Genomic DNA, 24,431 nt, shown 5'->3' with positions numbered 1-24,431 from the left:
GCATTAATTTCTGTCCTGCTCTGTGGCAAGGGGGCTGGGCCTTCCTAACCCTACACCAAGCAGTCACGAGCAAGGAACCCAGCTCCCAAGCACTTCTGCTCTCTGAATATGCTCGCAGCACTCAAGGGCAGCCACTCAAGAAGTCGTAGGTGCAAGCCACTGGAAGCAGAAATATGTCAGAGCTGATGGAGAGCAGGAGTGCTCAAGAGGGATCCCCAGGCATTGGGGAGAAGGCAGATAGTGTCAGCTACACTCCTCAGTATCGTCGGCCTTGTTTCCGCCTAAGCACCCCCAGCCCCCAGATAGTGAAGTACTGGGAGGAAAGACGCCTTCTTGGTCATCCTTGTGTCCCTACAGCAGGGAAGATGTGACTTCACACCTGGAAAGTATTAAATAGCATTTATTGGTCCGAATAGAATATTTGTCTTGAAGGCCTTTTGCCACAGTTTGCTGCTACTCATCATATTGCTGAGATTCCCAGCTGGTTTTAGCTCCGTAATAAAAGATAGGGCTTCTGGGGCTCAAAACCTAAGGTTCAACTTTTCACCTTGCACTTTTCTTCCCAGGGCAACAATTTGCTCAGCATATCTCTTCCTAAATTCCAAGACAGGCTGCTTGCTCTGTTCAGTCAAGACTGCCAGCCTAAGAAACATTTTCAAAAGATCACAGTCAACGTCATTGCCAAAAGAAGACGTTCTTGGCACGCAAAGGACCTGGTTCAATATGAGATGCCAGATGGTGATTTCAACTTCAGCTAAATTCCTGCAGAAAAAAGTGTTTGAACTGCAGATGAGAAAAGCTTCTATGACAAATTTCCAAGCGTTAGAAGCTTCAGAGGGAAATGGCAAGTGTTGATACAGCCCCCCCCCCAACCACATGCACACACCACAGAACTGCTACCTGCATCTGGTACTTAAGATTCCCACAAAGATGCCTCTACTTTTTAAGAAGACTAAGCCCTGATTTGATTTTTACTAATATTAAAGTGTATTAATCGAGTCCATTGAAAGCAAATACTGTTTGATTACATGTGGTGTTTTTCAAAGGATGTGTCCTCTTAGCATCTGCTGTAAGCTTTCTTAGTATCTGGAGGTAGTTCTCATTCCTCGCTACTAATAATTCCATTATTAAGCCAATTAATAATAAGCATGTCTCCCCTCCCTCTTTCTTTCTTTCTTTCTTTCTTTCTTTCTTTCTTTCTTTCTTTCTTTCTTTCTTTCTTTTTCTTTCTTTCTTCTTTCTCCCCTCCCTAACTACTTTCAAATTGCAGGGAATATAAATGAAGTATGAACTGATGGTGCTCTGCCTGGACACTCTTGGGTCCCTGACTTCCTGGGCAGGAGATTGAAAGCCCAGCTCCCCTAAGTCCAGGCAGGGCACATTCTGGGATGTGCTTTATGCTCCAGAGCTCCATTCAAGATTCAGCTGAGGTTGGGACTTTGCCTGAAAGCGTTCTGTTGGCTGGTTCCTCTCTTCTACTTTCCCTATCCTTTCCCCCCTCCCCATCCTTCTCCTCCGCCACACTCCCTTACAGAACTAAGGAGTCTCTTTAACAACATTCTTGCACACAAATCCTCATCTCAGGGTCTGCTTCTGGGGAAATGACTTAAAATTCTGTACAATGGAAAAATTCTAGGCAGTTCATGCTGATAGAAGAGTCATTGTTTGTGGGGGCAAGAAATGTGTGCATACCTACTTTATCAGTCAAGATTTAGAAGGAAGCAGTGGATAAGCTCAAATTAGATATTTGGAGAATAGGTAATAAAGGACTGATTATAAAGGGGTGGGCTGGCTGCAGAGAAGCAAGGACAGTGTCTCCCTGGAAACTGATAACAGGGGTGCCTTTACCAGCCCGAGTCTCCACTGGAAGGCAGAAAACTGGTGACAGGCTTGCATGGAGAGGGCTGTGGGAAAGAAGCTGTGATCTTGAGGGATGCAGCCAGCCTAAGAGATCCTACAGGGAGTGAGCTGGCCAAATAAATATCCCAGTCTCATGCTCCTTCATTCCTCCCATCTTTTACCAGTGACCCCATCAGCTGAACCTGATGGGAAGCCAGGTGCAAAAGAGCCCTTCCTGCAGTCCACCCAAGCTGGCTCCTCGGGCATAGGGGAGGTGGAGAAGGGCAGAGAGGGCATCCAGAGGGACAAACAGAAGCTATCTGGCATAACTACCTACCTTTTCTCTCTCTCTCTTTCTCTCTCCTTCTCTCTCTCTCTCATACAGTTTGTCCTGTTCTTGATTTTGACCTGTGACTAGGCAAACATAAATAGGCACTGATTTTCTCTCTGCTGATCTTGTTTCTTTCCAGCTTATTTATACGTCAGAGGACCCAGAGATATGGCCGCATGATATTGCTTGTCATACAGATTATCAATCATCAAGAATTGGACATACATTTTTATTAACGTCTGAGTATGGTATCTGAGCATCTCAACAGTAGCCCCTGAACCTCAGCCTCTAAGATGGCTTTTTTTTTTTTTGTAGTTGAAATATGACTCACAGAACTCACTACCATAAAATTTATCATCTCTTTGACCTCAGTATTTTGGTGCAAAGAGCTCTAATTTATATCCCCAGAGAACCACACCCGTATTCTCCAATTGAAAACAAAATACAAATCAAAGATTTATGCTGTTTTTTGTAATGATGTGCCTAATTGCTTTCTCATCAATCCAGGTGCAAAGATGCCCTCATTATTTGGTTTACTCCCAGATGTCCTCATTATTGGAAGCAATGCTCTCTTTCTATTGGTCTCATTTTCTGTTTTTGAAATGGTCATTTTCCCCACAAGCAGCTTTGGCTTGGCTCGGAATATAAAGCACTGCAAAATGTGCAGATTGAAGACACAGGGTCACTCAGTTATTTGAAGTCTTTGAGATTAATCATGGAGAGCAACGTCCTGGTCCTCAGGATGCTGGCAGGAGCTGATGTGGGTGAGATGACGGAGAAGCAGCATTTCCACATACCCTGGAGGACAGGCAGCGCCCAGCAGTGCCTCTGCGCCTCAACCCCCCTCTCTCTGCGGGGTGCCCCGCAGACTCAGAGACAGCCGAGTGGGAAACAGATAGGTCGTGGGGCATGCACTAGCAGATGGCCCCCAGGGCTGCCACTTCGAAGGATTAAAGTAGTATATATTGGGCTAGTTTTTTCTGCAGTTTTTTTTTTATCCCCCAAAGTCTTTTTTTTGTTTTTTTTAGATTTTATTTATTTGCTTGACAGAGACAGAGAGACAGCCAGCGAGAGAGGGAACACAAGCAGGGGGAGTGGGAGAGGAAGAAGCGACGGCGGGGGCCGGACGGCGTGCCGCCTGCTGACACAATGGGGTGTCTGAGGTTTCCGGGGGCGCTACGGGCCGGCGGGTCGGACACGCGGCCGCATCGCAGGGTGCCGGGGGCTGGGCTCCTCCGCCGCCCGGTGGTCCCGGCCCGCAGCCGCCGGCTGAAAGCCGCTACTGTGTTAGATCCAGGAGCGGACTCGAGTCCCGGAGGCGGCAGGAGGGTGGTGGTTCTGTTGCCTTGTGATTGAGCCGCTGAAGAGAAACCGGTGTGGGGCCCTTTAAAGGGGGGCATCGTAGCAGGTGCGTGGGAGAAATGCATATAGAAAGACTTTCCCAGTGCAGTGACTGAGAACTAAGGGGAAAAGGACAAAATGACCTGCGGTAATATATTGCCTGGAAATCTTGATCGTCAGACCAGCGGAATGAAGAGTGGAGTGCTGCAGAAGCTTCCAGGGTTCCCAGGGCTGGGCTTCCGCGACTGCCAGACCGGTCCCCGACAAAAGGACAAAGCTGATGGAACACTTTACTGCGGAAAGCTCTTTCTGTGAAGATGAGGGAGAGAGAGGCGTTTTCCCAGCCTCAGCCCCGACAAACCGGGGTCGGAGGTGCACAGAAAATGGGGGGAAAGATTGCCCTACCGGGTACCTTGCTAGGACAACTTCGCTATTATGCGGTCCTGTGCCTTCTTTACTTAACAGGGGCAGAGGAATTCCTGAGATGGACTTGCCATGCAACTTCTATCCTGAATTTATGAAATCAAAACAGATTGCCTAGTTGTCTTTTGTGACTGACATGGTAGCTTTTTAGGATTAGAATCCTGATGAAGTCCATCATGCATATGGGCTGGGCTCGTGAGGCCATGGAAGATTTCTCAGTTGGGCTCCCTTTAATATGTTGACAAAAATTTATGTTTGTTTGCAGAGGCTTGACAGTTTACAAGGTAATATATTTTTCCTGTGTCAGCTTAATTTTATCTTGAATCTTCTCTAGTGGCTAGCGTATTAGTGGATGACCTGAAATAATGGCAGATCTTGCTCTGGAGTTGGAGGGGGGGGCGTTGTGAAGATTTCCAGGTAAAAGTAACATCACAGGCTGGCTGAAAAGCCAGTTTGCTGTCTCTTCAGCTGTTGTCAGTGTTTTTAGGAAGGTGAAGTGAACTCCTGGGGAGTTCATTTGCAGGTTTATTTTCACCTGTTCTCTGGTGATTCCCGTAGGGGGAAGCGTTCTGAACTACAGTAGGGATAAAAGGAAGGACTTACAGATGTTCCAAATGAGTTGGGCATCAATAAAGATATTGCCAAGGCAGGGGAAGGCTTTACAGGAGCAATGGAAAGGAAGCCATCAGAGGCACAGTCTTTGCATTAAAATGTCAAGGATCAGTCATTTTAATAAGCACTTGCTCAGAATGGCCTGGTGTCTTTCTTCGTCTTTTTTCATTTTAGATATGTGATGACCCTTAACATCAAAAGATGTTAACTGTCACAGAGGGGGAGAATAGGGCCCCAGTGAATTCTGAACAGCCAACCTTAATTTAATAGGCAATATTCTTATCATAAGTCAAATGTTGTTAAAATAAATTGTTTTAAATGTCACTGCAAATGACTTTCTAAACATTTCACCAATCTTGATACTTCCATTTTATGTTGATAATGAAAATACATTTTATCAGTCTTACATTGATAAAGGGTTGGCAGGTTGAGCCAGAGCATTTTAGTGGGATTCAAGCAGCCTAAAGCCTTTTCAGGAGGTTTATTTTTATAGATGCCACTTCATCTGTAAGCCAATAAATTGTGTGTTTTGAATTCTGGCTATTGAACTTACATCCGTTGGGCAGAAGCTTGTGGAGAGACTGAGGCTTGCAAAAAGATGTTTTTATCTTATTTACAAATGAAATAGAATTTTTAAAAGATGGGAATATGCAAGTGAGCAATTTTTTTTGAAATTAGGACACTTCTTTGTTGCAGTTTATATCAGCAGCTAATCATTTATTCAAGCTTTTGGATGGAACAGTTACAAAGTATTTACGTCCTAATGTTCACATAAAAAACAAAGTTGGGAAAATATTGTTTATAGATGTGAGAAGAGAAGCTTTTCTTTAGGGGACTGTGCTCATAGCTGCAGGCATTCTGAATTAATTCCGGCTCAAGAAGTGAAAATTGTCATAAGCAGTCTCTTTTAAGAAAGTAACAAACATGTAGCTGTTTTCTGCTTCTATAATTTTACTTAGTAGCTGATTACAGGTTATTGAATATACAATGTGCTAGGCTAATGATTTTGTTCCTCCAGCTGCCCTGAGTTAACTACTTGCTTGGTAACCCACCTCACTGTTACGTTTAACAAAAGCTTGGGTTTGACCCATCCTTCAGGGTAGTGAAATACTAAAACTTTTTTTCAGTGTTTTAGAGTACATGCTAGTAGGATATTCTTAGTTAAATTCAGTTTAATTGTATAGTTGACAAAGGTTGTTATTTTCTTTCAAATTTATGTAACGTGACTTTTTTTCTGTGCAGTGGCATTTAAACTTTTGTGTTTTGTCTTAATGGCATATTATTCTTGGTGATACCCTGGTACTTGTGGTATCTAGCTACAGGTGAAGTGCTGTCTGAACAGAGATGAGGCTACCTGACAGCTGTCATTTTGATGAGCAGCAGTTTCTGGCAGAAATATCCTATATCGATATGTAAATAGAGACAGTCGCTTTTCCTATTAAGCTTTTACTGAGCTTGAATTTATTCTTGTCACTTTCGTTTTATACTGAAATGAATCCAAAATGTTAAGACTGAGATCTTTGCAATTAGAGTGTTTGGGGGAAAAAAAAAAAAAAAAGGAAACATTTTAATTTGATCAGTGGCATTAAGAGGCTTTGACTTGCCAAATGGTGATAGCTGAAGGCGGGAATGAAAAGCTTTCCCAAAGCGGGGTTTGTCCATGTTCACCACTTTCGTTACAAAGTAACTAAATTAGTCATTTGGTGGTCACTGCCTGCTCTATGGACCCCCAACAGCTATGTCTGAACACAAACCTAAAAGCATCTATTATGATACCCAGGGAAAGTGGCTGAGCCAAGAGGGGCATCCAGTCAGTCCACGTAGCTGTTCAGCTGCTGGACCATCTGGAGGGAAATAAAAGGCCTGGGCTTGGGGCTCTGGCATTGTGCTCATTTATTATTTGGTTTTCCCTTGCCAGACTTTGTCCCTTTTTCACTCCCTCTGGCCCAGAACAGACGTCCCCTTTGGCTGGGGTGCCATTCTTACAAGCTCCTTTCTGTACCTCGGATGCTGGAAAGTTCAGAAGTTCACGTACCCACTTCATGTTGGCCTTATGTTGGTGACTTCTTACTCCGCCTGCACCTCCCCCTGTGTCTTTACGGCCCCGGTTGGCACTGATTTCATCAGCTGGCATTGCCGAGTGGCGCGCAGTAGCCCAGCTCTGTAATGGGCATCCCCGTCGGGGTCTACGCATTTTGGCAGTCTTGTTTTGAGTTATTTGGAAGGAAAATGCTCCAAATAGTTCTCATTATGGGTGCTTACTGGGTGGTAAATGTTTTGATAAATGGCTCTGTGCATCTGCCTCTTAGTCAACTATCCCCAGTTAGAACTCCAAAATATTGCCCACGCTGGCCCTTCTATTCCAGAGGAATTATGAAGGCTTCTGTCAATGTGATTGGGATGGTAGATGGTGAAGAGAGGCCCTGGCCTGTGGTAGGCTTTATAAAGCTGGATTTGTTCTTTGTGATTTGAAGGAGGGTTTGTCACTCAAAATTTCTTCATCTCCGAGTAAGATTTCTGTTACTGGTGGGGGTCCGTTAGGCTTTAACTCTGGAAAGCGTTGATGGCGCAGATTAGACATACTTAAGTATTTTGAGGGAGTAATTTAACAATGATCAATTTCTGGACTGTGCCCACTGTTGAAGATACGGGACTCTTCCCGATTATTTTTATAAAAAAAAAAATTATTTCTTCCTTGCCCTAAATCCCAAAGCTGCTTTGGAAAAAAGAGGGTACTTATTCTGTATATCTCTTGTGCCTTATAGGCTCTAATTATTCAATAAACAGATTAGAGAGGTAGGGAGGAAGAAACCCCACCCTCCCTCCCACTCCAATTGGGAGGAGTTTGTGGCCATCAGGTTTTCATGGCGGTTTCTGGTACTTGGTACTCAGAAGTTAAAAAAAAAGTTTCTTAATTCCCAACTATATTTCAGCCTTTCTGCTTTTGTTTGATGTGAAATTTATCAGTAATCTGCCTTTAAACATGGAGATAGCCCCGAGCCTTACCTGCTGCCATTAACCGTTTAGTAACATAATGCTGTTTGTGTATTTAACACCCGCCCTGTGCATTCTGCTGTCTGTGAGGCATTCCACAGCCCCTGTCCTGCTTCTTCGAAGGCAGATCTCTGTCTGGTTGACTTATAAATCACCTTTCCTCAGTTTACCCTTCCTTGGTCAGTCGCTCCTATTTTTTTGGTGGTTTTCTCAATTCCCCTCTTGTATCAGCTTTCTCTGGGATTATCCTGTCACTTGTTTGCCATCTTTAACCCCGAGGACGGCCCTTCCAGATGGGTATTGTTACTCCCATTTGCTCAACAAGGGGAGTTGGGAAGTGTTCCGGTACAGATTCTCCTCCAAAGTCACATCCTGTAACAGCACCCCCCCCAAAAAAAACCCAAATGCAGCTGAAGTTTATGGATTCATTGGCTTAATGACTAACTCCGTAGTCAAACTCCAGACAGTTCTGGATGCTACAGTTTGGGAGTGGGTGCTGGCCTCTTCTGCTTAGTTAGATCTAAGACTGAAAATGCCTTTGAAAAAAGGGTTGGGTGGGGGAAGGAGAGGTGTGCTTGTGGAAGAAATAGGCATTTCAAAGTCTTCATGTGCTCCTTAAATCACTGTCATTCAGGGGAGGTTTCCGCTCAAGGGATCTCCCTACACTAAGTCAGTGTGTGGTGTTTAGAGTCTCTGGTGTGAGGAACAGACTGTGCTATGCATTTGGGTGAGGATACATAAGAAATGAGTTGTGGACCTTATCCTTAAGGAAATTTCTGACAAGTGGGGAGAAAAAATTCTTGCACATGAAATTGCTCATGAACATTTGGGGGATAATATCAACCAGTAAAAATGCATTCTGTGCCAAACAAGGACTGACAACTTGTCACCATATGCAACATCATTTGGATGTTTCCGTATGCTCATTTGTTCCTCAGAGTTGGGGCTGTTTTCCCAGTTCAGTCAAAGGAATGTTTTCCAAAGCACAGTGTCTTGGGAAGGAGGGAGATGAAATAAAGAGATAAAAAAGGAAAGCTGCTCTGAAATGAAAGAGATTGGATTTAGCGAAAATCCAGCGACCTCCCAAAGAGCAGGGCCTGATAGCTTATCAAATTCACAGCGTGGGTAAGATCAGGCCTTCGCAGTACATTCATTTATGCCCGTCTTTCATTGGTCTAAATGAACCAATCCCCACGTCTTAAAAATAGTTAAAAAAAGAGGAAATGTTAGAATTCTTTCACTTTTGAGTTTTGTTTTGTTTTTTTTTTTTTTTAATAGGCAAGTCAAGTGAAAGCAGAATAGCTTGCCCTCTATGAAGTTGGTCAGATTATAGCCGGGGGACTGCAGAGCTATGGCAGCCCTGGAAGTCCCAGAGCGCCTGGGCTTTCTCAGCTCTTGGCGGACAGCAAACTGGCCGACTCTGAGTGAGTCTCCAGAGCCAGGCGTTGGACTTGTCTAAATCCCTAACTCCTGTGGCTTCGCTGAACACCTTGGTGTTTCTTTTCTGATGCTTCCATGTTTATATAGCACTCTCAACTTATTTTGAAAACATTTGCATGGTGATTAGTGAACCCAACAGACCAACCCTGGGAAGGCAGCCAGAGCCGGCAGCACCTTAATAATAGAAAAGCTGATAATTAGGGGACGACCTACCCACCGCTCCCCCTCCCCCCCCACACCCAGACCAGGAGCCTGGACCTAAATGGTGCTACTTTGCTTTAATGAGTGACCCCAGTAAAAACTCAGGAGTGGCCGAGCTTGAATCCACCTTGAGTCCACCTCGTTCTGCTGAAACTCTTGGGGTGGTCATGGCTCTGTGTGAACGGTGGTGTTTGGACAGTTGTCTGTGGGGAGAAAGCGGCCCCGCCTAGAGCAGCACTGATGGGTCACGGGAGCCTCTCTCATTTTCAGTTCTGGTCACGTTCAACACCTGCACTTGTGTGTTGCCCGTGTGTCCCATCTGCTCTACGATCATCACCGCTAAGTTAGATCTCTTACTCAGGGCTCTGGTTAGTTAAAGGCATCGCTTTTAAAACGAGAATGATGATTGCCAGAGGCTGGGGGAGGGGGCAGTGGGAAGTGGCTCTGTAGTGGGTATAGTTTCAGTCAGGATGAAAAACTTCCAGAGATGTGCTGTACAGCAGTGCACAGACAGTGAAGACTCCTGCACACTTCAAATTGTGTTAATAAATTTTTGCTGGAATAGATTTCATGTTGTGTCTTTTTTATCTTAGTAAAAAATGTATTGGCAAGATAAATGTGTTTTTGAAAGCAGCTTTTTATTAGTTAAGGGGCTGGTTCTGAGAGCCTTGTTTCCGGTGGCTGAGGTCACCGTCTCCAGGGTGTGTGTGGCGTCTGGTGTCCATTGCATCATGGTGAAGGGAGGCTTCAGCTGGGCACGTTTCAGGCTTGCTTTCTTTTCTTTTTTTTTTTTTTTTTAAAGACTTTATTTATTTATTTGACAGAGAGACACAGTGAGAGAGGGAACACAAGCAGGGGGAGTGGGAGAGGAAGAAGCAGGCTCCCAGCGGAGAAGCCTGATGTGGGTCTTGATCCCAGAATGCCGGGATCACGCCCTGAGCCAAAGGCAGACGCTTAATGACTGAGCCACCCAGGCACCCCATGTTTCAGGCTTTCATCAGAAGCCCCACCACATTAAAGATGAATTATTGGGCAAGCAACCCCCCCACCCCAGATTTCACTCTTAATATATGAGGTACTGAGAATTTCATGATGTATATTTTTAGCAGAAGTGATTCTGAGTTAATCAGGAGCACACGTTTTACTGATGCCATGGAAGGTGGAGAAACAAGGCCTGGGGTCGAGAGGCTGGAAGATGGATGAAGCAGGTGGTCTGGATTAGGGAGGCTCCCTGAGACTGTGCGATTCATGTGGTCTGTGGCTCCTCTCAGCCTCACAGTCTGAAAGCTCGGAGTAGTGTTTTCCCCTTTCTCTAGGCAACTAGGCGTTACCTAGAACTCCCGGGACTAAAGCGAGCTTCGGGAAATAGTCTTCCCGTCACACCTCCTGTAATTGCACCAGCCACGTTAATTGTGCTGCTTTTTGTGGAACTCGTGTAAAAGGCATTGTGTCTCCTGTAAACAGGGAGGTGGTTTGGTGTCAGACGCTCGTCCATCCAGCGCCTCTCGCTGCAAGCCTCCGGGCTGATGTGATGGGGGGCGTCTAGGCTGAGCAAAGGGGAACCGAGTAGCCCGGCCACAGGGGCAGGGTGCAGCATCTGGGCAGGTGCTCTGGAGCCCGCAGACTTGCGTGGAAGCTCAGGCCGCACAGCCTGTGGGTGCTACCAGTGAGTTTGAAAGGACCGAGTGTCGGAAGTGTCCTTTCACCTTCTGTAAGTCCCGGGCCAGGTGAGCTGATGGAGAACCGCTTTCAGTCTGGAGTTTGAGACTGGCCACGTGCCCCAGGATGAGGCCGGGGAGGAGACTCCCTCTTTCTGGTAACGATACCCCACACGACCCGACCTGTGGCTTGTGGCCCTGACGGGAGTGCCCATGGGAGCTGGCTGGCCAGGGCTGGCTCCTGGAGAGCCCCGCAGTCTTGTCTCCTGCCAACCTCCACCGAGGTCCTGAGCGGCCTGCACCAGGGGCTGCCGCAACCCCCCTTGTCTCTGTCCCACACAGGTGAGCGCCGTGGGCGATGGGATGGATGAGGCGGGGCAGGACCAGCATGAGGCCCGACTCAAGGAGCTGTTTGACAGTTTCGACACCACGGGCACCGGGTCCCTGGGACAGGAGGAGCTCACCGACCTTTGCCACATGTTGAGCTTGGAGGAGGTGGCCCCGGTGCTCCAGGAGACGCTGCTTCAGGACAACCTCTTGGGCAGGGTAAGGTCTGGGGAAGAAGGCGGGCCGAGGGAAGTGGCTGCGGCTTCTGTCGGGGGCTGGGGGCGGGGTGGGGGCCGAGCACACTTGTTGCGGTGCGACTTGCTTCTCACATCCTGGCTGTGTGTGTGCTAGCTGTTAACCTGATAAACAGAGAAAATGTGATGGGCGGGACCCAACAGTGTGGCTTGCTCGGGTCATGGAGGGCCTGCTTGAATTTGTGCTCTGGAATATAGGTGTGCCCAGAGCCTCTTAGATGAAGAGAGGAAAAGAGGCAATAAGAGCATGTTTTCCAACTTTTCTTCATTGTGGATCATTTTATGGACTCTGCATTCATCATTGGGGCAGAGGGAGGGGGCTGAAATTTCCCTTGAAGAGAAGGAAAACGCAGTAAGAAAATTGCCACTCACAGGACGAACAGATTGCTGTTACGACAGTTACTCCCAATAAAGCTATTTCTTCTGCAGATTGCTTCTGGGGTGAAGTATTAATTAAGCCTTTCACCTAGGAAATAAGACAGGAGGGTAAATAAATACAGTGCAGGTTCATTTAAAACCCAGCACGACTTACTTCCAGCAGGGATATGCGTGTGTGCTGATGGTGACGTCTGCATTTGACAACAAATAGTCATGTTGTCCCCACAAATCAAGTCACGGAAATGAGTATAGGGTGAGAAGGGGCCTTTTTAACTCCTGCTGTTAGTGGGAAGGATGTTCGATCTATCTCAACCTCCTATGGCCTTCAGTTCTCATAATTCTAATTAAGAGCATCATTTGTATGGCTTTGAGTTGAGTCTTGCTGTTGATTGTTAGAATGGACGAGAGGGAAAAATGGGCAATGCTTTTTGAACTGTGTTATTGTCACTGATGACACTTTGTAGACAATGGTTTTTATCATGTGGTGCAAATTGAGGAAGGAGTTGTGAAATTCAACTTTATTCCAGTGACTGAGTTTCCTTTGCTTCATTTCGTTTTCACTGTCTCTTAGTTGAGAAGTTGGGGTAAGTGACCTCAGAGACAGTCCTATGTATTGGCTGTCTGTGACACAAGACAGATGGGAGTAGCCATCATCCTGAAATTAATGTACAAAGGATGCTATTCTCAGGGGCTTGGCACTATGAATGTCACGTCTAACAGGGCTCACACAGAAAAACAAATGTGAGATGTTTTACAAAACTGGGACCCTTCCTGGTCACTCTGGGAGGGAGGATTAGCTGTCTGTGAATACATGTGGTCTCTAAAAAGTGCTGAAAATCTTGCTTCAGAAGCCACAGAAATGGGAGATTTGAGGATGAAATCATTTGCTCCTCATCGTGTCAGGCGCTCAGGTGTGTTTTCATTCTCTCTCAATCTCGAACACCTTGGGGAGCCCAAGGAGTCGAGTTTCCCTCTGTGGTCCTGGGGGAGTCTCAGCCTTTTGGTATATAAGGCGTAGTACCAAGAGTGGGTCCGTTTCAGTGTTGATGAAAGCCTGAGAAGACCATACAACCTAAGGCTTCCTCGAGAGGCTGTCTCCGAGTCGGCGTAAACACACAACCCTCGGCTTTAACGCATCGCACCTCGGCAGCCCATTAACGGTTCGCTGTCCAGATGTTACCCATCTTTGCCCTCGTGCGGCAAACTAAAACGGAACAGTTATCGATTGATTTGTCAACGACTTGACACTATCAGCCTGCTTTGTACGTTTGCTATTTGCCTGTGAATAATGAATACCTAAGTGGTCTCTAGCCTGATATTTACTTAGTGAGCCGGTGATAAAAGTTAAATAGATGTGTGCATATTGATTTCATGTGGGGGGTCCCTGGTGACTGTCTTGAGAGTAGGGTTGGCATGAATTAATGCACTACTGTTCGATTTGCATTTTTTATGAAACTGAATTATTCTCCTCAGATGATCACATAAACTTGGCCATATGTTGTTAAGATACTCTATATGGTCTGTAATTTTAAATTATAAGGAAAAAATGCCTTAGAAATCATGGAAGAATTCTAAGTGCTAACACCTTCTTGATATATTGAGTATGGATTGTAAGTTGTAAAATTATACGTTGCTTTCAATGCCAGTCATCTTTTCTTCTCTTTAGATGGTATTTATAGGAAAACTTGTAAGGCTTTGCATTTGGTTTCATAAACAAGGAGAAAGAAATAGTAGCATGACAAATCCCAATATATTCAACTACTCGGTAATTCAACAAATACGTGTTGTAGGGGGTCCTGCGTGCCAGGCTTTCCGCTAGTCTGTGGTATGGGTGCAACTTATGTTTGTCATAGACTAAGGTTTTCCACTAAATTGGCTTCTGGGTACAGTAGTTTCTAATAGCTTCCTGGGTGCTTAGGGTTTAAATTTATCTTTAAATTTTAATAATTTCTAAATAAAACTCCCAAGTTTACCTTTATTGGAATTGGGCTGAATTAATCATTTTTCCTTGAAAAAGAAATAAGATAAAAAGTATTGCCCTCCTCAATAAGAATATGACTATTTTGCTTAGTTATTTCAAAATCCATCCGTAATAACTTCCTGGTTTTTTTTTTTTTAAGCCTACTATTTCTTTTGACAGTAATTAAGCAAATAACTGAAATTGACTTGCCATTTTCATACATTTTACTCCTAGGCCATTTACCCGCAAATTATATTTCAGTTCGTCTATCTGGTCTTGCATTATAACTTGATGTTGTATTCCCCTGTGCGTGGTGGTCACTGTTTAAGTATTTGAAATGCCTGAGGATTGTGGATCACTGATTTGAAGGAAGCAGGCCATCGCTGTTGGGTGTTTCCTGCTACATTATCAAAAGAGCTCTATCTATATTTTTGTTATCAGTTAAGCACCTGTCAGGTGGGTGGGAGCTGGAGCCCAAGGCCAGGAACTCTGGGAAACACTGAAGAACTTCTAGTCTGGTCAGGTAATGTGCCTGGCAGCTGAACAGCCCTTTCTTTTTTTTTTTTTTTTAAAGATTTTATTTATTTATTTGAGAGATTGAGCACAAGTGGGAGAGCACGAGCCGGGGAGGGGAACAGCAGAGGGAGAGGGAGAAGCAGATTCCCTGCTGAGCAGGGAGCCTGACATGGGGCTCAGTCCCAGGACCCCCGAGATCACGACCCTGGCTGAAGGCACCCTCCCAGCTGACTGAGCCACCCAGGCGCCCCCAGCTGAACAGTCCTGAGAGCAAATACTACAAACATATAAGAAACCAGGACAGCATTAGCTCTTTTATTGAACCAGGTTTTCATCCAAACAATTGATTTTGGTCATAGGTGCTTCCTGTTTTTTTGTCTTTTAGTTTTCATTTTTATTATTTTTTAAATTCAAGTTAGTTACTATATAACGTATCATTAGCTTCAGGGTGGAGTTCGGGATTCATCAGTTGCATATAACACCCAGTGCTCATTACATCAAGTGCCCTCCTTAATGTTCGGCACCCAGTTACCCCATCCCCCACCCACTTCCCCTCCTGCAGCCCTCAGTTTGTTCCCTATAGTTAAGAGTCTCTTATGGTTTGCCCTCTCTCTCTGTTTTTATCTTATTTTTCCTTCCCTTCCCCTATGTTCATCTGCTTTGTTTCTTAAATGTGTCTTTTAAATTAAATGTTGTCATATGCTTCTCTCTTTTATTGGAAATCAGGACATAAATATGACAGTCTACCTTGGTTTTATTGAAGCTGTAATATCAGTTTTAAAAATGCATTTTCCTTTACTTAAGGAATATAACAACTTTGAGATGTAACAGCCCCCTGCGAATCTAAGGAGTTTCCTTGCTGTACGCTCTGTGATAGGAATCTGGGTGCTGAAGTGCTCCATGTCCTTGGCACTCTTTAGAATCAGAACAAGCCACCTGGTATCAGAACCCCCAGCTGGCTTCCAGAGTCCCATGGGTGTGTGCACTTTGGTCATCGGAGGCACTTTGACATTTTTAGTGTTAAAATCTCATAGCTTTACAAATATATAATTTAGCTCACTTTTCCCACCTTTCATTTTAAAGTGCTTGGGGGTTCTTTTATAGATATCATGACTAATTTCATACAGTGATTTGCTTATTTGTTTCTAGTTCATTAAAAGCTTTTTAAGATTTCTTTCTTTTATACATATTTTAACCATTTGAAAAGTAAATGAGAAATACAGAAGTACCTTCCGGTCGTGATTATCTGGACTTGTTCTCCGTGTGCAAAATTATGCTTGATCATCAGAGAGTGTCTATTTATAATGACCCTGTGTTCATGCTCCTTCGTATTATTGATCTGAGGCTTTTTAAATGCATTGGAGGAAATGTGACAACATTTCTCATTGCATCTCTTATTAAATGTCTGGAAGTTGCTTTATCTTACTATTTAACCACCTTAGTTTAACCTGAAATGGTGAGGGTATTGTCGGATTCCCGTTTGGTCTCTGTAAACCACCACTCCCTCCCTTTACAACAGTCTTCACTGGGGTTGACTTGAACTCCTAAGGTCTGTGGTTCCCAATTATAGACAAGAAGACGTTCTGATTAATAGGCTGCAGGACTTCTACTCTGTATTAATGCTTTGTTGTCAAACTCATTGCAAAATTAACTTCAGTTTTGCATGCTGTGAACGTCGAGCCTCTCAGAGCTACTGAGTCTGATGGGAAGCTGGGGTGGGGGGGGGGGCTGTTGGGAAGACCAGCAGCTCTCAGTGAGAGGCGGCGACGAGTGTGGAAAGGCTGTTCTCGCCTACCTGCTTTATTTCAGCAATGACTGCCTCTTTGTCTGGAGAAAGCGTGCTCCAGGATGCTGACTTGATTTCTGCAGTATTCCACAGATGCTCTTATGAGTAGCTTGTTTGGATGGAGGGGATTGAAAGTTCTTTAGTGTCCATCCCAGATTTTAGACTTTAGTGTTCATCTGTATGATAGAAATGCTGGAACCCAGAATTTGGAAAAGTGCGTTGGCCTGTCCAAGGTCAGGCAGCTCATTTCAAGCAGCAGCAGAATAGGGACGCAGATTTCTTCATCCCTGAATTTGAATCATGTCTTCACAGCCTCCTCAGACTCCACATATAGCAAGAAAGCATCTCATTCTCCACTCCCCCACCGCCAGCCCCATCAGCACTGCCAGCACATCAAGACAGTGTACTGTCAGAGCAGTCTTTGAAGTCAGCCCGATTCAAGTACTGATTCTTGCCAATTTTAGCCCTATGGGCTTGTTACCTTATAATAGTCTGAGCCTCAGTTTCCTCATCTATAATGGGAAACAATACCCTCCTTACAAGATCGTGGTGAGAGTTGAATTAAATTGTGGGGCACATAGTTAACTGCCATGTTCGAGGTCTGCCTGTATGCTTCTCTCTTCCCTGCCTCCCTTACATACGCAGAGCAGGTCTTTGATAAATAGTGGCTTCCCAGTAATGATTTCCTGAGAAAGCTGCTAAGCGCGGAGAATGGATTTGCTCAAAATTCTCTTGTGTGGCCGCGGTTTGCATCTGTTTCCATCTGTAGGCAGGGCCCCTTGGATCACTCTTGGACTTCAGACATTTGTTGTAGGTTTGGACTCGCCTTTTCAAATGAGCTTTGCTTTCTTCACATTGTCTGCCTTAAATGACTACAATAACCGAATGCGTTATTTAGAATAAGACATTTCACAACAGGGTCTTTCATTATGAAACTATGTCTCTTTATCTGTATCCTTTCTCTTTTGCATAATGCTGTACACATCATTTTCCTGCACGGAGACCTTCTGAAGAGTCCCGAGTTTCTCTCCCATGGCAGCTAGCACTTCATGTAAGGGGTGTTCTTTCATCGATTTCCCTGTGTATTAGGAGATGCGACCCTCCTTGGTGTGATGTTAGTTACACGGGCCTTTGTCTCGTTTAATAAGATCACTTGGTTGAACACTTGGCTTGAGCCTCTCATCCTGGGGCTGTTTGAAGTGCCGCCTGTGCACATGTGGAAACTGCATGTGTTTGATCTCCATGATTGCACGAGACGACTTTATGCAACGTTAAGTTCCTTATTCTACTTCCTGTTACAGGGGGTTTTTTTGTTGTTTTTTTTCTGTGTGTGTGTGTGTGTGTGTGTGTGTGATTTGAAGTAACGTTTGCATCTTATGCAGTGCTTACTTTCTTTTTTCCAGAAAGGCAAATTGTGTTTCTAAAAAAGCATTCGAATGAAATTTGGAGAGGAAAAATGATGAGGTCAATATCTATTAGTCGGGGGTGACACATGACAAAAAAATCAGACCTGACTGGTCTTCCTGTTAATTTAGTTTAAATGTCATGTGTGTTTTTAGTCCATCAGGTAATTTTCCCATTGCTGCAAACTGCCCTTTGAGGCATACAAGATATAGGAATGCTTGTAAAATGAATGGCAGCCATTATTATTCAAATGAGGGGGTACCAACCGGGGGAAGCACAGCTTGGAGGCTTGTTACCGCGTGAGATTTAATTGCGTTGTATATTTGTGAAGATTTCTAGATTTTAACATAATGCAATAGTAAAGCTCCCTTGGAGGAGAAAAATGGTACTTACAAATCCCAGTTAGTGAACTTAGTGAGCCCGCTGGTGCACATTTCCTCACAACAGACGGCATTTATTAACGGTTTGGTTCTGGGATGTGCCCTGAGGGGCTTTTCCACCACATCAGTATTCATGAGCAGTGTCAGAAAATAGCAGTCACCTGCCTCTATTAGAGAACGATCTTCTTGGAAGATGTGGAATTTACTGTTATTTAAAGTGGAGGGTCCAGGGTCTCTATGCCCTTGTAGGAGGAAAAATAAAGATCAGTTTAAGACTTAAGACGGCTCCAGTTGTTTTGATCAGCTTGCCATGTTTTCATTTTTGGATTTTTAGGTGTGTGTGTGTGTGTGTGTGTGTGTGTGTAAGAGGTCCATCAGATAGACACTGTGGGATTATGAAGAACCTCTGAGTTAATAAAAAATGTGGCTGATGTAATAGGTCCATTTTGGAAACTGTGCAGCTCTGCCCGTGATTAACCTAGGGACGCTGAATGTCCCCCAGACTGTCCCACCTGCTTGTTTTTGTGTCTCTCAAAGCACTGACCAGATTCGACCTTACAGGTGCTGACCCTTTCCTTTCTTCTCCCCCTTCTGCCCTCCCACAATCAAGATTCTCTTCTGGATCTTTTACCCCCTGGAGTCCCAGGGTATTGCTTTACCTGGGCTTTGTGTCACGGTGAGGATTTGACACGGAGCAGCACAGGGATTTCCCTGAGAGGTCAGACCAGGAGGGAAGCATGTCTGGGGCAGGCTGGGCTGCCGGGCTTTGATGAGTCCAGTCAGAAGTCCTGGGTTCTGCAGGTAACCCCAAGATGTCAAGATGTGAGGCCCGCAGCAAGGTACATGCCTTCTTCATGCTCTGTCTCCTCAGTCCTATGGGGGAGATGCCTGCTGTGACCGACTCCCATGGATTACGAGATCCAAATGACCAAAGGCCCGGGAAAGAATGAACCTGCGGTAATACACCCGATTCATCTAGTGTTATCCAGGACCCACATTCATCCAGTTTCCTAATAACTGGATCTCATACCCCATTTAGTGACAGTCTTAAAAAAAGAGTTACCATTAGGGATTACAAACATTTTATTCAAGTTTTACCCTACCAAAGAGGATATTAAACATCATAAGGTCGTTCTTGATCATTTAAAATCTTCTTGGTCTATCAGTCTATATTATAAGAGCAATATTCTCACGATTTATTTAGTGGCACATAGATCCTTGCCTCAACACTAAACAACGCAGCCTATTAGTTTTTTGAGACCATGTCTTTTTTTTTTTTTTTTTAAGGATTTTATTTATTCATTTGATAGAGAAAGAGCACAAGCAGGGGGAGGGGCAGGCAGAGGGAGAGGCGGACTCCCCGCTGAGCAGGGAGCCTGATGCCGGGCTCGATCCCAGGACGCTGGGATCATGACCTGAGCTGAAGGCAGACACTTAACCCACTGAACCACCCAGGCGCCCTGAGGTCATGTCTTTTTAAGCGGTTGGTGTAATTTTATACTTTATTTTTGCTTGAGGGGAGATAGTTCATGTCCTTACTCAATCCCAAGATGTCAGTCGTTACTTCTTGGAGTGCTTACCGCCAAGTGCTCCTGTCTCTTATTTGCTGCTCCTAATCTGTAGTGGGTTCGGAAGCAGGACATCAGAGCTTATAATAAATCAGGTAAAGTGAAAATAAATTCCTCCCGAGCTGCTTGTGTGGCACTTTCTGTGGAAAGAGTGTGGGGGCTTTTTCGCGCCTTCCTCGGCTTTGGACACTGCTTGTTTTCCAGTTGTCTGCTGCCGTGTTGTCTGATACACAGTCTCCGTATAAATGAGGTTTATGGTCTCAGAGGGCGGCGTGTTTGTAGGAGGGCTAAATGTCCCCAGGATGTGGTACAACAGAGTCTTGGGATTTGGATGGAATTGGCGTCCAGATTGTAGGTACCTTGGTCGTTTTTCAGGGTGAGTAAGGTTGAGGTACATGGACTCCTGGGCGACCTCCATGGCTAATACTCACTGAATTGGACTGTGCCAGGACTAGATTGAGAAGGGCTCCTTCTGATCCCCTCTGTCAGAGCTTCGGCCTTTAGAAGAGCCAGCAGAGACCCACGAGCCAAGTGTAAAAGACTTGGAGTTCTCAAAGAGAGTGCCTCCCTTTTGACATAAGAGCCTCTTTCTGTTCAACTCACAACTGGCGAGGAGAAGCTAAGGTTTGGTTCAGGTCACTCCCATCAGTACCCTACGGGAGGAGAACCCCCGAGCTGAGGTCCCTAAACACAGCACACTGGATCCGTTTCTCTGATGTTGGGCAACTGTCCAGATCCTGGTGGAGAGGCAAGATCCCGGCTGTCATCCCCTCCCCCTGGCTGTCTTGGTCACTCTCAGGTCCAGTTGCTTTGCTTGAAAATGTGGCCATTTCTCTGTAAAAGCGGAGGAAGCCGTCATGCCATACACCTATTGGTAATTAACTACACCAAGTGGTATTAACTACCACTTGCTGAGTACCTGATAAGTCCCTGGAAGTTCTAGACATCTTACGTAACTCTCATTTTAATTTCCTACTGCCGCTGTGAGGGAGGTGTTGTTATAAATAACATGAGTACATGCGGTGCACCTCACACAGGAGGCGCCTGGGCTCCCTGTGCCGTTTCTGGAACATGCACTCGTGGGCAGGATCTCTCTCACTCTTGTTCACGGCTCTATCAGCAGGGCCTAAGTGCCTGGCCCATAGCAGCTGCCCAATAAATATTTCTTGAACGGATCATAAAAATTGTTAGAGGTCCTCATTTTACACATGAGCAAACTAAAGCTCAGAGTGGGTTAGTAATTTAGCTACAGCAGGAAGAAGCGTCTGAGGCAGGGTCGGAATCTGGACCCAGCTGGCTCCTCACCCTCCGACTGCCCACCCCGCGGGGAAGGAATGATTCCAGTAGGCAGTAGTCAATGCCTGCAAGTGTCCCTGGACGGAAGAGCCCTTGGATATGTGCTGTTTGTGGACTGGCTGGTTGGGAAGACAGCCTTGCCCCTGGAAACAGGAGCCAGGATGCCACCAGTGCCTGAAGCCCACATTCATATTTCGGGCCGGTGGCAGGACCTGGCTGTCCTCCCTCTTGCAGGCTCCTCGGTGATTTGTCTGTTGGAAACCCTAGTCAGCACCACTTCCCCCTTAATTTTTTGTTGATTGCTGGGCCCCGGCTCTCCAGCAGATGCCCTGCCTCCCTTGACAGATTGCCTTTTTTTTCTTTTTTTTTTAAGTGGGAGAGGAGGAGGGGAGGGGCAGAGTGAGGAGGAGAAAGAGAATCCCAAGCAGACTGTCCGCTGAGCACAGAGCCTGACGTGGGGCTCGAGCTCATGACCCTGAGATCATGACCGAGCCAAAACCAAGAGTCGGACACTAAACCCACTGAGCCACCAGGCGCCCCTGCCTTGACAGCTTTCTGCTCTGGCTTTGCAGAGTGTACTGGTTTTTAGTCTATACTATCTAAGGGAACGTGATTTTAGAAAGTAATTTTAAGTGATCAAAATGGACGCAGTAGGAAAAGCACATACACTTTGTTAGAGCATGGTAGATTGCAAGCACATACAATTTATGACCTAGGACCTCAGTGGACTCCTCTCCTTTACACCGACTTGTGTGGATAAGGCATACACTTTCTTTCCTCCGCTGTTCGGTAACTGATGAGGTTTGCTGCTTGTCCCAGTGTAATTCGGCAGTGGTTTTTATCTGTCACCTATATTCAAACGTCTAGGCAGTGTCTCGTAATGATGTCCAAAGAGACCACAGCGGCACAAATATCAAATTGACGGACTCTGTATTTACGTATGGTTTTCTGGGTAAATAGGTGGCACGTTATCAAACTGGAATTATGGCGAGAAGAAATACCATCTTTCCTTTCTGCCTCATGGTGAGGTCGCATAAATTTAAGTTATAGAAGAATACGCTTGGCCATAAAACTGTTTACTCCTTCAACCAAAGCAATATCCCAATTCTGAGGAGTTACTTAAGTAAAACTTGTGTTGTTTCATCCTTCTGTCAAGGTAATTGTGTTTAAGAATTCAGGAAAATGCTTCGCAAGGTTCTTTTATCCTTTGTGTTTGCTCTTGGTTTCTTTTTCTTTATAGAATCACAGGGGCCTGGGGAGGTAGGTATTACGTACCTGCCTCAGACAAGACTATAGTCAAGTCATCCTCAGACGGCCACACACTATCTTCTAGAATGTCTTAGGAGATGAAAGCCTCTGTGGGGCATTGTTACAATGGATCCTTTACTTGGGAAGTTTTTCCTAATATCTCACCTAACCTCTTTCTCTTGTGGTATTGTTCAGAAAAATAAAAGGAGTTGAGTTCAAAACATACCTTTTCCTGAGTTTATAAGGAGGGTTTTGCTCTATAGCTTCCCCGCTCAGGATTGACTAAACATGGATGTTAGTGTTTAGGACACTGGGGTGTCAGAAATGATCAGCCCACTTTCCCTTCAGTGCTTTAGAGAAATGAAGAAAAGGGAAAACAAGTTAAGCCTCACTTCAAGGCTGTCAGGATGCTACCAAAGGGTTCTGGTACCTTGAAGATGGATTTACTTCCTTAAGGCTGTGGTAACGATTTTGAATTTATTTTTTGTTGTTTATTTTTAGGTGCATTTTGACCAATTTAAAGAAGCATTAATACTTATCTTGTCCAGAACTCTGTCAAATGAAGAGCACTTTCAAGAACCAGGTAAGGGCACTCACTAACTTTTCTTCTCTACGTTCCCTTTAAAAATTGTCCAGGGAAGAATTCGGGGACCTTGAAGCATGTCTATGAAAGCTTTGGGTGTCTGCCTTTTACAGATTGAACAGTTATTTTCAGTGACTTGTCTTTTGATTTTATCCTAAAAGCCTTGCAGCTGTTGAACACTAAAATGAGGCTTCCCCACCACAGCAGTGTATTAGGGAAGAAATAATTGGACTGTTCCTAGGCAATATGTCAGATGGCGTGCCAGTAACTCATTCCCGGAATGAGCAGAGTGAAGGCGGATGGTACTTTCTTCATCCTACTTCCTGTGTATATGGAAGGATCGGAGTTGGGGGGTGGGGTGGATTTTGCCCGAAGAAGAGTGGCCAATCTCGAGATAATCTTATTTGGTCCTCGTAGGCGGATAATCTCTGCTATAGATATTATCGCATTATGTTATAATTGATAATATATATCTCAAGCAATGGTTCTTGAGGACCATGTTGTTTATTTTTGTATTTTCAGGGTCAAGGAGAATGCTTCACACATAGTAAATATTCAACAAATGTTAAAAAAATAAAGGACTTACTATTACACTTCACTGATTTTTTTAAAAGCTCTATAGATTATAAAACATTATTTTATGTATCTCTGAAAAGAAAATTTTTTTGGCAGCTAGAGTAAAATGCCATTGATTGTAAGACATATCCGAATGTCAGAGTGTTCAGAGCTGGTAGTGTTGGTGGGGGGGTGTCTGTGTGTGTGTTTGTGTGCCTATCTCAGGCTCAGTGAAATACGGTAATTATGTAAAGGTCTAAACAGGGCTGAAATTTGTATGACAATACAGTCCGGTTTTGTCAAATCATTGGTTGTCAGGCTAGGGCTAGGGGTTGGCTACAAAGGAGCGTGAGGGGATTTTTGTGGGGACGAAACTGTTTCATACCTTGATTGCGGTAGTAGTTACAGATATTATGAGTTCTTTCAACCCATAGAGTTGTGCACTGAAAGAGCGAAATTTATTCTGTGTGAATTATACCTCAATAAACCTAATTTTTAAAAAGGTAACATAAAAATATAGTCCAGTCTTTGAGGTTGAGGAGAAATCGTTAACATTTTGTCACTACAAAGACTCCTTCAATGTGACCTGTTTAGATAAAGCACAGATGGGAACTCATTTCTTCACTGGTGATCTAGTTCTCCGTTGTGCCTTCTGGAATGCTCAGGCTGTGTGTCGTGTGTAGGAACACTGCGTTTAGCAGAGTTTTGGATTCCAGATTGAGTCTCCCCTTTCTGCCTATCGTCACCACCCCGAAGAAGGTTGTCATCAGCCCTGAGGCTTGCCAGCACTCTCTAGAAGCCCGCAGTGAGCCTGTGGGGACGGTTATTGCCTTCTGGAGATTTTCCAGACTACTAATAGAATTTCTGCGGATGACCACTGCTGGAACATGGGCTTCTGTTCTTCGAGGGCTCACACTTAGTTGGTATTTTTGTGTAGTTAAGGTTATCTTTCGTCTTGATAACCGCGCAAGACCTAGGGACCCTGAATAGAGCTGATTTAGTTCGAAGAGCCTCCGAAGGTAAGAATTCAGTGTTGCTCTTCTGTGTGTCGATCACGTGCTCTTATGTGGGTCTGGCACGGGCAGTCCTGCCACCAGTCCACGTGCTCTCTTTGCTGCCCTTTCTTCAAAACCTGTATTGTCACCTGCCGGAAAACGGTCATAGTAAGTGTGCCGATTTACGGCGACCGCGGGCGTGACAAGCACCTCCTCGAGTTGCTCGAGTTGCTCGTGTCGGGATCTAGTCGGATGAGGAGGTAGACAAAGGCTGGCTGAGCTTGGTCGTAGCCGGGAAGTGCCGTTCCGAGTCGAGCTCCAGGTGGTGGGTTCGGAGTTACG

At 45.0% G+C, this 24,431-nt stretch overlaps 1 protein-coding gene across 10 annotated transcripts in view; it reads left to right on the top strand.

Annotated features, from left to right (window-relative positions):
• The window catches only part of NIN (ninein), a 106,859-nt gene that overhangs the window by 12,200 nt on the left and 70,228 nt on the right, over positions 1-24,431 (top strand). For all 10 annotated transcript variants that reach the window (XM_034648571.1, XM_034648572.1, XM_034648573.1 and 7 more), the window contains 2 exons: positions 11,182-11,385; positions 22,458-22,539. In XM_034648571.1, coding sequence (XP_034504462.1) covers positions 11,203-11,385; positions 22,458-22,539 — 265 coding nt within the window. In that variant the 5' untranslated portion in view covers positions 11,182-11,202. Of the gene's footprint in view, positions 1-11,181; positions 11,386-22,457; positions 22,540-24,431 lie in introns of those variants that run through there.

This window comes from Ailuropoda melanoleuca, chromosome 20 (genome assembly GCF_002007445.2).
Source record: "Ailuropoda melanoleuca isolate Jingjing chromosome 20, ASM200744v2, whole genome shotgun sequence".
Lineage (NCBI taxonomy): Eukaryota > Metazoa > Chordata > Mammalia > Carnivora > Ursidae > Ailuropoda > Ailuropoda melanoleuca.
This window is presented reverse-complemented; position numbering and strand designations above follow the sequence as displayed.